The sequence below is a fragment of the Danio rerio genome, chromosome 24, assembly GCF_049306965.1.
Source record: "Danio rerio strain Tuebingen ecotype United States chromosome 24, GRCz12tu, whole genome shotgun sequence".
NCBI lineage: Eukaryota > Metazoa > Chordata > Actinopteri > Cypriniformes > Danionidae > Danio > Danio rerio.
The window spans coordinates 25,501,966-25,517,636 of NC_133199.1; the positions used below are offsets into that span (position 1 = coordinate 25,501,966).

Consider the following 15,671-nt stretch of genomic DNA (forward strand, 5'->3'; position numbering starts at 1 on the left):
AGTCTCGCGGGCATGTTCAAAAGTAATACTGTACTGCTTTTAATAAACAAAGTTAAATAAATAAATAATAAGCGTATTCATGATTTTAATTCGGATTAATTAGTTTTTATTTAAAGCTAGATACAATTAGTTTTAATTATAAAATCCTATTCAAATCCTCTCCCAGGCAGGTTTAAAAGAATTGCAAATAGTCAAACAACAATCAACAAAAAAACTGTTTATGTATAGCGATGACATCACTGTGCTGCCCTTACAATTTTACTCGGGCAAATGAGTAGTCCTCCTATTCGCGTACTGAAGGAAGAGCCGCAGGACCCTATCATTCTCTTTCCGCCGTACCCGCCATCTTGCGAGCAACCGGGGGTAAGATGTGCTCCAGTTTTTATGTAATAAATCGTTAAATACATGACTCTTGTCGCGCAAAACTGCTCACAAAGTGCCCATAAAATACCCCACCGAGCATGGTATCGAATTAAGTTGTCATATGCACCGCTGGAGGCGGCAAATGGCAAAATAAGAAGCCAAGCTTCAGCGTGTCTGCTCCATGCGGGCCATGCGTGTACAGACAGCAGAGACGTGGATATAAAATTAAAGTAAAAAAATATATATACCTGGTTTATATGTAACACGAATACATAAAAGCATTTATGAGACTAAAGATTGGGTCTTAAGTAAATGCTGCGTGTGTAAATGAACTAACGTTAAAGTTGAACAGATCCGAGACGATTTAATGTCAAAGAATTGTGTATTTAATAAATTAAAGTGACTTAAATTAGTTTTCTATATGATCGTTATGTAATTAATGTATATTATTATATGCTATGTTGCTATACACTATTTTTTACAGTTAATAATGACCAAAGGGCTTAAACCTGTTGTGATGTTTAACAGTCTGTTGTATTGTGAATTTGATTTTAAGTTTAGATAAATTAATAGTTTCAGATAATGTTTGTGCTTTCATTTTAATTTTCTAACTGTTTTGTTTCCTTTATCCAGTAATCAGGCATCATGACTAACACCAGAGGCAAGAGGAGGGGGACCAGGTATATGTTTGCCAGGCCCTTCCGCAAGCATGGTGAGTTAGTCACATTTTTGTTTATTTGTTTATAATATACTGTATAATGTAACATTTTTACACCTGGCAACTTTTCTTTCTACAACAGGCCCAATCCCTCTGTCCACGTACATGCGCATCTATAAGAAGGGTGATATTGTAGATATCAAGGTAAAATTAAGAGTTTCAATGTTTGAAGCATTAAAAAGAGATTATCGTAGTGCATTTAACAAGAAAACACATTAGCCTTATCTTTTTAAACTGGTCATTTAAGTTGTGTAGTTAATTTACTTTTTGTTTTAATCCAGGGCACAGGAACCATCCAGAAAGGCATGCCTCATAAGTGCTACCATGGCAAAACAGGACGTGTTTATAATGTTACGCAGCATGCTGTAGGCATCATTGTCAACAAGCAGGTCAAGTAAGTACTGCCCTTAACATGATGCATCTGATGATTTTATCAGTGAGACCGACTAAAGAAATACCAAACCATTAGGTGCAAAGTCCACTCGATTCGTTTTTATTTAAGTAGTTAAATGTTTTAATGCAAGCAGTAGTGCTTTGTTCCCAAATGAAATTGTGTTTGAATAAACTGAGCCAAAAGTTCAATATCCATTGAATAATTACAGTTTCTTCATTTCTAAGTGTAACCATATAATCCAGGGGTGCCCAGACTCTGTCCTGGAGGGACAGTGTCCTGCATATTTTATTTCCAACCTCAATTTAACACACCTGAACCAGCTAATCAAGCTTGAAGGAAGCTATGCAGGGCATCAACCCTCCAGGACTGAGGTTGAGCACGCCTGATATGAACTATAGATAGTTTATTTGATTATTGATTTAATAAAGGGATTTTTCCATAACCAGTCACTTTTTAGGCTACTTTCCCCTTTTAGGCTGTGGATGCAACCAAAATCACACAATCTTTGGTGTTGGTACTTTTAGTCGTTTTTGCTCCTACTTGAAGTACTTCCTATTTAGTATAACAGTGCATAGTATGAATTTTAATCTGGGCAGTTTTCATGCATCAATGTACAGTCTTCTTTTCTTTTTTTTTTTTTAAAATACCTTTGCACTTGGGAAACGTTAGATTTTGGATGCAAACTTCAGAGACTTATACCACAATGCATCGTAATTGACATTGCAGATTAATTTTATATGCACACCAACCATGTTCGCAATGAACATTGTTTAAACCATTCAAGCGTAACTACAGATAAAAAAAGATGCGCTACATAAGGGAAAATTAAAGTAATTGGCCTTGTGAATAATCAAGTGCTTAAGATTTTCTATTGTTCCACCAGAACTAGGCACTTTTGCAAGATAACAATGACATGCATCCTTCAATGTGAATGAGTGACAATAGCAATAGAGGTAAAGTTGGTTTTATATTCGCACATTCGGACTTTACCCTTAATATAATTTCATAAAAGTATTATTTGCTAACTCTAAATAGCGAAATCATATTAGCAGCCAATGACTATCAAAGTACAACATTGTTCACTGTCAAACAAAGTTAATTTTGTTTTCAAGTCATACTTGCATACTAATTGTGATCGAATATTCAAAGTAACATGGTAAATAATATAGTGACTTCTAAATGTGCGAATATGAAACCAATTTTACCTCTATACATTAGCAAGGAATTGCTGAATTTTAGACTGTTTGAAAACTGCATTTTCATCTAAAACATGCCAAGTTCACAGTTTTCCAACATTTGGTCATCCATACAAACTGATTTACTCTATACTCTTATTTACACACTTATTTACCCTCTTAAACGTGGGTGCAAAATGCCAAGAAATGGACTTAGGTGGAGTTGTTACTGCAGGTAACACTAATATATAAAGTTGCAAAAGCAAGTATAGACTGGAAGATGTGCCAGAACAACAGGTCTGTGTAAATATGGTCTTTTTCAATGGGCGCAAACTAACATTTTGATCTGCCAAAATAGAGAACATCCAAAACATCTGCATGGTCTTTCACCATATAAGCGGAGTTGTTCACATGACACAGTTGTTTTGAAAAAAAAGTTTTTGTTATCAGTTTCAGTGAATTAAATTTTATATATTTTTTATCTTTAAATGCCATCCGTGTAGACAGAATCCCAAAAAGTTGGGAAGTATGCATTTTTAATGAAAAAGCATTAATGTTACAATTTTACGATCGGTTATTTATTACAGACCTAAACCAGATGAAGTACCAGCACTTGAAACGCACTCAGCTAAATATTGAATAATTATTATGAGAAAATTATGGAGATGGAACTGTTGCCAATATCACACCTATATTTTCTAGTAAATTGCTGTTGATCCTTTTCATTTAGATTCAGTAAACAGATTGAGTTTTGGAAATGAATAGTCAAGCACATGTCAGAAATGTGTTTTTGCTGTCCATAAGACTGAATGTTTTTAATTTAGAACACCCCAGATTCACTTTGCCATAAGGGCCATCTAGTGTCCTGTGTGGTCATTCATATGGGGGAGAGCAATCATCCTTATGCACCCTGGAGAGGCACATTAATGCCTTTACCGGATTGTCAATATGGAAACATGCCTCTCATTGCTAATGCTTGTAAATGTTCAACAGTTCTTGTTTGTGACCGGTTCTTGTTTTCGCTCTTAGGGGCAAAATCCTGGCCAAGAGAATTAATGTGCGTATTGAGCATATTAAGCACTCAAAGAGCAGAGACAGTTTCCTGCAGCGCGTCAAGGAGAACGAGAAGAAGAAAGTGGAGGCCAAGAAGGAGGGCACCTGGATTGAGCTGAAACGCCAGGTATGACTTCAGCTAATGTTGCAATATTTAGACTCAAATGCATTTTTTTTGCATGTAAACCAATGTGGTCATTTGAAGTTGTTAATATTCCATTGAAATGACATTCATTGTATGTAATGACAAGATGTGCCACTTTACCTGCTCTGGCTGATGTTCTTTCAGTGTTTTTGATGGGTTTTATCTTGTTTTTCAGCCTGCTGCTCCACGGCCAGCACACTTCGTCAGCACTAAGAACAACAAGCCTCAGCTCCTGGAGCCCATCCCATACGAGTTTATGGCATAAATCTGCTGACCAAAATAAACTTCTTTGTACCACAGACCTTGTTGTTTGGGACTCTGTCTTTAATCATTTTTATTAGTGTTTGTTAACACAACAGCATCTTAACTGAAAAGGTTTGCATTTAGACTACTTTGTCAATGGTTTATACTGATCTACAAAAATTGCAAATTATGTAATATACACTGCATCATTTTTAAAAATAAGAACATTGAAAGTTTGCAGTTCTCCATAATATATTTAAGCTTGAATCTGAAGAGTTTGAGTGACATTGCACTTATGCTAACTGACAATGGGCCGTTATAAAAGTACAGGTTGAAATGCAGAAATAAGATTTTTTTTTTTTGTTATAGTATTTTTTTTTTTTGTGCCTTTTGTTCTTTTAAAATCATCGTTAGGCAGAGTCATTTTAACCAATGTTTCTTAGCTGATACTCTTTAAGACGTTTTTTTTTCTTTTTAAACAATAGTGTTTTTTTATTATGGAGGTATTTCTAATTATGCCAAACTAAATACTGAGAAGCTGAACATAAAAAAAAATCAAGCAAGTCATCAAAACTGTTTAATTTATGTGGTCTTTTATTTTCTTTGTGGGCTGTAGGACCTTGGCATGCAATATACCGATTTAACATACCAGCTTAAAAGCTTGGTCAATTCTATTTTAAAAAAAATGTAAAGATCACTTATTGTGCATTGCTAATCTGACTGAGAAAAGCATTCTTGCATTACTTAAATCTATACTTGATGTTTACTTGCTATACATGTCTCAGTGGTGCATTTCCCCAGAAAGCCTATTTACTGTCCACAGTGGTTTTCAAAGATATTGCAGTACATTACGTTTATAAATGGCACATTTAATCAGTAATAGCAAACAATTGCAATGATTGGTCCAAAGAGGCAAGCTTTTATCTTTTCGTGCTAAAATGCGATTCTAAGATGTCGTGGATTAGGCTACAGCAAGCTCCAGCTTTCTCAGAAGTGACTTATTTTTAGACATCTTGGTATTGTAAAAGTAGGCTATAGTACAGAAAGATTTTGTTACTATAAATTTACATATACATTGTCACAAACAACTTGACCGAAGACAAGTAACATTTCCTTTTTTATATATATACATTTAGCTCCAGTTTGCCTATACTGAAAAGTTATAAAAGAACAAACGTGAACCTTCTCTTGGGTGCTTCAAGTAAAAAAAAAAGGAATACAATGTAACAGTTTACGTACTAATCAAAAATATACGTGCGGAAGGTCACTATTTTCAGATGCGGTTGGTTAATATATGGTAGTTGACGAGAGCTGTCGCTAGAAGGCAGTATTAACCGTCACTGATACCACTTCCGCTGACTGATTTTCTGATAATAGCTGATTCATGTTTAGTTGCAAGATTCATGACAAATATTGATAACCTTTGTAGTGCTGATTAAAAAACATTGGGGTTTGTGAGGAAAAATCCTAAAGGCATATAATTAGCTTTATGGTTGTCTTGTTTGTAGTACAGATAAATGCTTCTTGCATTAAATATCAAACAAATATCACTGAGGAAAATTGTTGGTAATTATGGCAGCAAACCTTTATGGTATGAAGAGATGTTTAATGCAGGAAGTTAAATAATCAAATGTGTTACAAGAACAATAATGAATGATTTATTTTCAATTCTGATATTAAATTGAATTGATAAAGCATTGCTCAATATTTCCTTGTTCATCATTGACTGATATGAAGGCACCTAAATGGGTTATTTTTCACTACTTATTACTAATAAATGGTCTAATAATGATTTAAGTTGATTACTCAAACCACAAAAATCCAACTTTTATAGTATTATTTGTATAATCAACAGAGGTTTTGCTTTACATTAAAAACAATATAATGAAGTAAAAATGATTTTCTGTGGAGATAATTAGTAATGTACAATAACTTGGGCAAATTTAAACGCAATTTTCTCAGTATTTAGGGATTTTAACCTTCAGATTATAGATTTTCAAATAGTAGCAGCATCTTGGCCAAATATTGTCTATAAATTAGTTTTTCTTAAATTCCAAAAATTAACACTAGTTATGTGGTCAAGAGTCACAAATTAGAAATCTCCCCTAATTCTGTTCAAACACTCAAATATTGAGTTGAAGGATGACTCAATTCACAAATATCTGAACTTGCTGATACATTTGTCTGCTTCGTGGAGTGTGTACACTTGTAAATTTACTGTGTTCTTTGTGTGATTTGGTGTGTAAGCAAGGACCACCCCTCTCTCTCTCCCTCTCTCTCAGAGTGGCTGAATGCCTGACTGCGTATCTGACAAATTTGTTATCTCATCCCACCTCAGTACTTCACCCAATATTTACTTCAATTAGGGTGAGTTACTGAGATACACAGCAGATGTGTAACAGCCTTAATTCCATGATGGTCTAATATGAACATAGTTGTTTACTGGAGTGTAAAAAGTAAACAAAAGATAAAGATGCACTGGCTAAGGTCAAAAACATATCAAGTGCAAAATAAGAAGACAAAAATATAGTCTATGAAGGGGTAGTTTAAAGCAATACAAAAAGTCAGAACTATTAGCCCTCCTGAATTATTTTTTTCTGTTTTAACGGAAACTCAAAGCACTTTTCATTGGTGGAGAGGAGACAATGATGAAGCCAATTATGATATGGGGATCGTGGGGGAGTGGTCGGGAAATGTCCTCAAGCCAGGATTCAAACTCGGGACGCCTTGATGTGCTACTGCACCATTTGTTGATGTGCTAACCACTGGGCTATAGCGCCAACACATTCTGGGATTTTTAACGACCACAGAGTGTCAGGACCTCGGTTGAATGTCTTATCTAAAAGACGGCACTCAGCAGTATAGAGTCCCCATCAGTATACTGGGGCGTTAGGATCTCATTCGATAGGACTTACACAGAACGCAGATAAAGCACCCCCTTCTGGTCTTTCTTACACCACTTGCGACAGCAACCCAGCTTTCCCATGTGGTCTCCCATCCAGGTACTGACCAGGCGCAGCCCTAGGCGTGTGAGTTGCAGAGAGCTAGCTGCTAGCCTAATAACTAATATTTAATAACTAATTTCTAATAGCTGGTTTTATCTAACTTTTATTTTTGCCATAATGACAGTACATAATATTTTGATAGATATTTTTCAAGATACTAGTATTCAGCTTAAAGTGCAATTTTTAGGCCTAACTAATGTTCTAACTCAATGTTCTGTAGACATTAAGAAAAAATTATTCTAAACGGGGCTAATAATGTTGACCTAAAAAATAAAAAAATGCTTTTATTTTAGTTGAAATAAAACAAATAAAACTTTTTTCCAGAAGAAAAAATATTATTGGCAGTATTGTGAAAAATCTCTTGCTCTGTCAAACATTATTTGGAATTTATATATATAAAAAAAAATTCACAGGAGGGCTAATAATTTTGAATCAAACTGTATTTATTTATTTATATTTGAAGCGTCGATATATCATTAAAATACCATTTATCCACTCCTAAAATCCCCAAGCATGACTTACAACAACTTTCAGATGGAATGAAATACAATGTAAAAATCTAACTAGCACTGTTTTTGAAGTAAAAGTAAACGTTTCCTCTTCAGAAACATACTATTTACCAAGTATTTGTTTCATGTTCACAATTTCATTTTATGATATGTATATGCAGCACAGCTTGATTTAGACCTAGCTGCTAGTATGGGGTAGAATCTGACCTTATTTCCGTTTTTAGGCTCAGTCTATTCATTCTGTGCTCAGAGGACACGCATGTCTGGGAATTGGCCTCAGTATTAGGATGGCACGCTGAGAGGTCAAATCGTGGCTGTGAGAATGTGTGAGGACGGCTAGATAACCTCATTGTATGTCTATCTGCTGGCCCTGTTCGCTCCGCTATCGTGCTGCTGTTAGATAGACGTGAGGATTGGGATGAAGGTGATGAGGTCTCGCAGAGGTCATAATCAATAGTATCAATCAACAAGTGACATCTTGGCCTGGTATTGATCAGGAAGATGGTGGAGGAATTTCCCTTTTAATGAATTACCATGGACCGGCCAATAAGACCAGATCTTTGCATCTTTAAGATTATGAGTGTCTATTTGTTCCCATTAAGTTGTTGATAGTTAAAACATGATGATCACATGAATTTAATTAATTCATGTTGTCCCAATGCAAATTGATTAAGTTGTAACAAATATAAGTGGATTGAACATAAAACAATGTGCCAAAAATGTTGTGTTGTTTTAGTTTAGTTGTTTACAGCCATGTCACCCTGCAGCCCAAGACCGTTACTCACTGAAGATAAGCAGCGCTGAGCCTGGTCAGTACCTGTATGGGAGACCACATGGGAAAACTAGGTTGCTTTTGGAAGTGGTGTTAGTGATGCCAGCAGGGGGCACTCAACCTGCCGTCTGTGTGAGCCCTAATGCCCCAGTATAGTAAAGGAGACACCATGCTGTCAGTGGCTGCATTTACGCTGCAGATCCTGATGTTCAGTTCCGATTTTGTGACTGTATCCGATTTTTTTTGATGACCTGCTTACATAATCTTTTAAAGTGAATCGTACTTGATCGCCTGCATTTACACAGCACACTGTAAAGGCGCAATGACCAGGAAAAAAAGAGCAGGCGTTGACTAACAGCTAATAATTTAAGAGTGCTCTTTTCTCTATTCCTGTATGTAATCTGTTCGCAGCTTTTGACAAGCTGTTTTACTATAGTTTATGACAGAAAGGCCATCTTATTTTAATATTTAGGCTTTTTTAAAAACCTTTAGGCATCTTAATGTAATGGAGTGATTTATGCATGTGATGTATGCACTAGTTTTATATTAGTATATATTGGTTACGTGGCGGACATTGCGCTCTCTCGCTCTAGTTAACATGTTTAAATACCTGTGCTATATGACAATATTGAAGCTGTTTTAGTCCTCGTGTAAGAGATTTAAGGTTTGGGAGTCTGCTGAAGTCTGTTCTAAAATGAAAGCGTCAGACTTGACTTCAATCGTTTTGGTTTTTAATGATGCGGGACTCGCATTGACAGGTGAAAATCCGATCTACCTGCTTATACTGCAAACACATGAACACTGATGTGATTCATATAGGATAAATTTCCACACATGAACAAGGCCTGAATCTGATTTGAGTAAATCGGACTGTGATTTGTTCCTGCTTACACATACATGGGCCATATCCGATCTGTGTCACATGCAAGAAAAAAAATTGTAATTGAGTCACTTGAACAGCGCAGTGTAAATGCAGCCAGTGAGAGCTGTCTTTCGAATGAGACATTAAACCGAGGTCCTGACTCTCTGTGGTCATTAAAAATCCCAATGCCTCTTTTCATAAAGGATAAGGGTGTAGCCTAGGTGTCCTGGCCAAATTCCCTCCAATAGTTAGCCCTTACCCATCATGGCCTCCCAATCATCCCCATCCACTGAATTGGCTCTTTCACTGTCTCTCCACTGTGGTGAGCACACTGGCTCCGCTATCCAGTGGCTGTCGTCACATCATCCAAGTGGATGCTGCACACTGGTGGTGGTGTAGAGAGACCCCTCTCATAATTGTGAAGCTCTTTGGATGTATGGCCATACATTATATATGCTCTATATAAATGCACATTACATTACAATACAGCTCATTTTAAATAGGTAGTTTGAACCAGCAGCAAACATCTTTTTTTTGAGTCAACATTTGATGTGTTATTTAAAGTATCAGACAGGTCAGCAGTCATTAAATTTGGAGTAATTCTATGCAGTTAATGAAATAATAGTATTATGTCTGTTTTTTCTGATTTGTGTCTGATTATGTCTGAAATCAGATTTGTTCTGCTGAATTGTTTCACACTAAAATATTCTTTCTGTTATTTGTAGGACATTCAGTTAGTTTGGTGAGTCCTCTCTCATATTGATTAGATAGTGAGATTCTACTAAAATGGTGTGTTTGTACATTCTTTGCTTTCACATGTACAGTAATGCTGCAGCATCAGATTAATCAAGATGTCCTCTCAAATGTAGCGCTGGATCGTCAGATTCATTCCATTGAATCATTTTGTTTGTGGCCCACTCTCCTTTATGTAAACTGCATCATCAGATTGGTTATAGTGAATAAAATTTATGTAGATGGTCCTCTCTTTTATATGTAAAGCTGGATGATCTGTTTCATTCTACTGAATCAATTTGTTTAGATGGTCCTGTCTCCCATATGTAACGCTGGATCATTAGATTCATTATAATGAATCATTTTGTTTGTATGATCATTTTTCTCACAAATAATGCTAGATCAATCATCAGATTCATTCTAGCGAGTCAGTTAGTTCATGTGGTCCTCTGAAATGTTTCACTAAAATGTTTCAATGAATCTTATCAGATTCATTCAAGGTAATTGGTTTGTTTATATTGTCCTCTCTCTGTCATTTGTAACATTGTATCATCAAATTTATTCTAATGAATCATTTTGTTCATATGTTCCCCCCTCTCTCTCTCTCTCTCTCTCTCTCTCTCTCGCAAGTCACATTGTATCATTAGATTCACAGAATGAATTGTTTTGTTCATAAGTTCTTCTCTCTAACAAGAAAATTGAAACTGTGTCCAGTTTTCAGAGTTGAAGTTCAGTTTAGTTCAGTTCAGTTCAGTGTGGTTTAAATTTTACTGCTGAAAGTTCAAACACTAAAGAGCAAATCCATCGATATGCAATTCCACAAGTCCCGAACCAAGCAAGCCAGTGGCGACAGTGGCAAGGAACAAACTTCACCAATTGACGAAGTGAAAGAAAAAAAAAAACTCAAGAGAAACCAGGCTTAGTTAGGCAAGAACATTGCTCCGCTGACCAAACTTCTTGTGCAGAGGCTGAAGAACGCTGGACGTCCATCGTGGAAAAGCTGCAGGTGTGAATAGGTCACCAGTGGGGGATCAAGTTGGCCCACAAGATCAACGCGGTCTGTCACTGGGGTCTTCAGAAATCAGTCCCATGCTCTTCACTGCCACAGCATCTGCTCAGAATACGGCTGGGTCCAGGATTATGATTACCTCTAGAAGTTCTCTATGGTTGGCATCATCTCTTCGTATGTGTTGTCCTTGAGGTCCTTAATGGTTGGCAGCATCTCTTCACAGGTCTTGGATCACATCAATGGTGCTGCACAATCTCAAGAGGCCTCGAGATGAGTATCCACTGGTGGAAATAAAGAACAAAGAAAACAATCATAAATATGTAGCGCGTGATCATCAGATTAATTATGTAAAATCAAATGGTTCATATGTTCCTCACTTTCATATGCAATGCTAGCTCACATTCAAATGAGGACAATCACTGGACAGTTAAATTCCTTTAGACCGTCTTCTCGCATCTGCGACATTTGCACAGTCTAATAGATGGTCATCATTGTCATATTTAATGGTAGATAGTCTACTGATATAAGTGAATCAGTTTTAAACATTATTGTTTAGTATAGTTTGAACAGTTAATAAACAGCAATTCACCAGTTTGAATCTCTACAATACATAGTCTTGCTCACATAAGGCTCAGATAAAAATATAAATTGTGTAAATGGATACTGTTTTTTTTTTATTAATTTAATTTCCTAATCTATCTTTATGTAGCCTGTCATGTATATCGAGTAGCTTCCGCAACATTGCTGCAAGGCTCTGACTCACAGATTGAATTAACCAAAGCAAACAGAGGAGAGGTAAAAAGGAAAAAGGGATAGAGCAGAGTGGGCAGAGGCAAGTCCTGAGGTCCTTAATCATACCTGTTTGACACTCAGAGATTTAGGCCATCAAGCAGCACAGCAGCCGTATCGACTACCCGTGTTACACATTAACTTTCCTCTCTCAACCCGGGGGAGACGAGCAAACATGGCATTCTGAGATAGTACAACCAGACATCATGCTGTCTTCTCCCACCACAGTCTCAGACTCTTTCTAAAACCCCTCTGAATGTTGTGAAAGAACTGAGATTGGCTGAAATGGAGACTGAATGCATGACTATCCAATCGCCATCAACTCTGCGTCTTGGCTGTGAGCTGGTGTTTGACTTTTTTTACTTGCTACTGCTTATCAGGACAGATCATGGCCATTGAGATACAGAGAGGCAGCTTTATTGATCAGTCCCAAACACAGGAGGGTTGACCGGATGATGTGAGGACAGGAATGTCCGCTATAAGTCTGGATGAGATTGATAGAACTTCTATGCTGTTTTTAATGATCAGTTTCACATTTGATTGTTTACTTCTGAATTGTTGAAAAACAGGAACCATTGACTTTCATTGTAGCCCCTTTAGTATTTTGGATGTATTTTAGCTGTCAGTATGTTTCCAACAAAAGATGCAAATTAAACTTATATGCAAAACTGGAATATTGTATAAAACATTTGCGCATTAAGATATTTTTTTCATCCAGTGAGCCAAAGAGAACAAAATTGCCACTTCCTGATGAACTGCCATGAAATGTAAAATAAGGATGCATTTGGTGTAAAATGAGAGGTCACTTTGGGCCATTTTTCTTATATAATAAATTACCTGCACCTCAAAAGATGTAGACAAAACACAATGAACACAGTCGTAACTGGTTTTGGAGGCTCAAGACAGTTCTGGGAGGTAATAAAAACCGCTTTTATGACAGATTTTGGCTAATGGATTTTAGAATGACCAAAACAACATTTCTGAGGATGTTAAATATCTTAAAGGGCAACTATTTTACCCCCTTTTCAAGATTTAAGATAATTCTTTTATGTCTCCAGAATGTGTCTGCAAAGTTTCAGCTCAAAACACCCATCAGATTATTTATTATACCTTTCAGAAAACTGGAATGTTTTGCTTTGAACACAAGGTATCTGTTTTTGTGGCCTGTGCCTTTAATGCTAATTCTCCCTGCCCACTGTTCCCACGTGCTGGTCAGAGTGTGCCTCAATCTCTGCCTTGACTGGGTCAGATGAACAGCACAGTGACACACATTAAGAAAGCAGATCTCATGTAACGTTTGTGAGAAATACTACTGTAAGAACTTTCTCAATGATTATTTGATGTATTTGTTGTGGAGTTAATGAGTCGATGAGTCAACCACAACTTCATTACAAAGTTCACGCGCACACACACACACAGCGTGCGTGTTTAACTTTGCACTGTTTTTGCACGCAAATTTGACTGGATATGTGTTATTGTACACTGTATGGATATCCATTATGTTAATGTACAAAATAAACCTGATTTAACTGATTTAGGGATTGAAGCATCTTCTTTTATAATTGTATTGAAATGCGGCTGTGCTGATAAAGTAAAGATGGTAAAATTGCTGTAATTCATTACAAACATCCAAAATGTTTTAAACTTGTAAAACTCATTCTTGATCATATTTGATGATTATTGATGATCACAGTGAGCTGAAAAGATCTTTGATTCCAATTGCTTTGTGCACGTCCTGTCTTGTTGATATGACTATACGTGTTACTACAGAGACATGCTAGTAAGCGGCTGTCAATTAATTCAGTGGGCGGGGAAACCTCACTACTACGTCACGTTGTGGTGGGCCTCAAAATGGGAGGAATTTCGATCCTATTTTAACGTCAGGAAATTTTAAAAAAGATACTTTTTGTGTTTATATCACCCAGATATGACTGTGGACACACTATACACAGTTCTATCCAAACAGATGCCAAAAGATGATTTTCATTATAGGTACCCTTTAAAACATTGGTTTATCCATTAATGTCATCCCATTGCATTGATTTTTGTATTCACATGATCTGTTAAAACAAAATCACGTGTCTTTTTTGATGTGTATACACTCAAAATATATCACGATGACATTATCATAGATTTTTTTAATCATCAGTTTTTTTAAATGTTTGTTGTAAGATTCCTTAGAATCAATCTAAATCTGTTAAAATATTGAATCATTTAAAAGAAATGTATATGGTTTTAATAATGAAAGCGAGATCTAATTATTTAAATTCTATGAGATTGGTTTACTTAACATTTGGAGGCAAAATTGACGCAGCTTCATACTCCACACAATACCCAAATTAATGAAAAGCATTTAAAACACATTGGATTTATTGACATAATAAATCTTGTTCTTATGTGTTTCATCTATGTTTATATATCAAATATCAATTACAAAGTTTATTTGTTAAATTATGTTAAAAGAACGTAATTCAAATGAATAGAAATTTAAGATGCAATCAGAATACATAAGTCTTATCTTTTAATAGGCCTAAATATTTTTTGAGTGTAGAATTTATTTGATAAATGGGTTTCCAGTGTAATTTATCCACTATTGTTTCTTATTGGATATTTTTTTTACCCTACTCAGTTGTGTGCATGCTTTGTTATACCATATTCCAAATTGTGGATAAAAAATAGGTTTTCGGAAAGTTTCCAACTGCTTGAAATATCTTCTTTTGTGTTCTGTAGAAAAATAGAAACTAATTGTGGGCCAGTAAATAAGTGAATGGTCCCTTTAAATGTGAGGACCCTGTGAAAAATGTAAAAGCTCTGCATCAGGTAATTTCAAGATGCAGAAAAAAACAAAACCTGCTTTACCTCCAGGCAAAGTGCAGCAAGGAGGAAATGAGAAATAGTTTACAGTATGCAAGTTTTGAAATAAAGTATGATCACCTTAGGACACATATGAGCAATCATGACTGTAGTAAATCATACATATCAGAGGACTGTTCTCGGGGCTGATAAACTACAATTAGGGCAGTAATTTCCACGTACGTGTGTGTGTGTGTGTGTGTGTGTGTGTGTGTGTGATGGATGGAGCCAGGCGGTCTTTTAAACACCCTAGACAGACACATTCATACACAGACTTGAATGGAGCCACTTGACAGTTTAATATCCACATTAATCTCTGTCAGACAATTCCAAAGACCTTCAGTCTCGATCACAAGTCTGTGAAGGTGAACAGTTGCTTAGTGTTTATGAGGTGTTGTATCACTTATCAATCACCATGGAAAATAAACACAACTGGTATGATGGTTTGATTATTGAAACAATCAGATGGGATATATTGACCTAGTGTTTATTTATTCATTGTTAATTTACTTGTTTTCTATTGTCATGGTTGTTTTCTAAAAGAAAATTATGTATTTTAAAGTTTAACTATATTTAATTAATTCATTCTTTTTTTTGTCAGCTTAGTCCATTTATTAATCCGGGGTCAACACAGTGGAATGAACCGCCAACTTATCTAGCACGTTTTTATGCAGCGCATAAAATTTTATCCAGCCGCAACCATCTCTGGGAAACATCAACACACACATACACACACACACACACACACACACACACACACACACAAACACACACTCATACACTATGTACAATTTAGTCTACCAAATTCACCTGCACTGCATGTCTTTGGACTGTGGGAGAAACCGGAGCTACCGGAGGAAACCCACGCGAACACAGGGAGAACATGCAAACTCCACACAGAAACTGAGCCGAGGTTCAAACCAGCGACCCAGTGACCTTCTTGCTGTGAGGCGACAGGACTACCTACTATGCCATTGCATCGCCCCAGTTTAAATATTAAAAAAAAGAGTCTATATACAGTTGAAGTCAGAATTATTAGCCCCCCTGAA

The 15,671-nt window shown here is 36.2% G+C and overlaps 1 protein-coding gene across 1 annotated transcript; it reads left to right on the forward strand.

Moving 5' to 3' along the window:
* Positions 1–324: 324 nt before the first annotated feature.
* rpl21 (ribosomal protein L21) lies at positions 325–4,145 on the forward strand. Its single transcript, NM_001002155.1, is given in 6 exon segments — positions 325–363; positions 997–1,075; positions 1,164–1,225; positions 1,363–1,475; positions 3,680–3,830; positions 4,024–4,145. Coding segments are annotated over 5 exon segments (483 nt in total). The 5' UTR covers positions 325–363; positions 997–1,008; the 3' UTR covers positions 4,114–4,145.
* Positions 4,146–15,671: the final 11,526 nt, after the last annotated feature.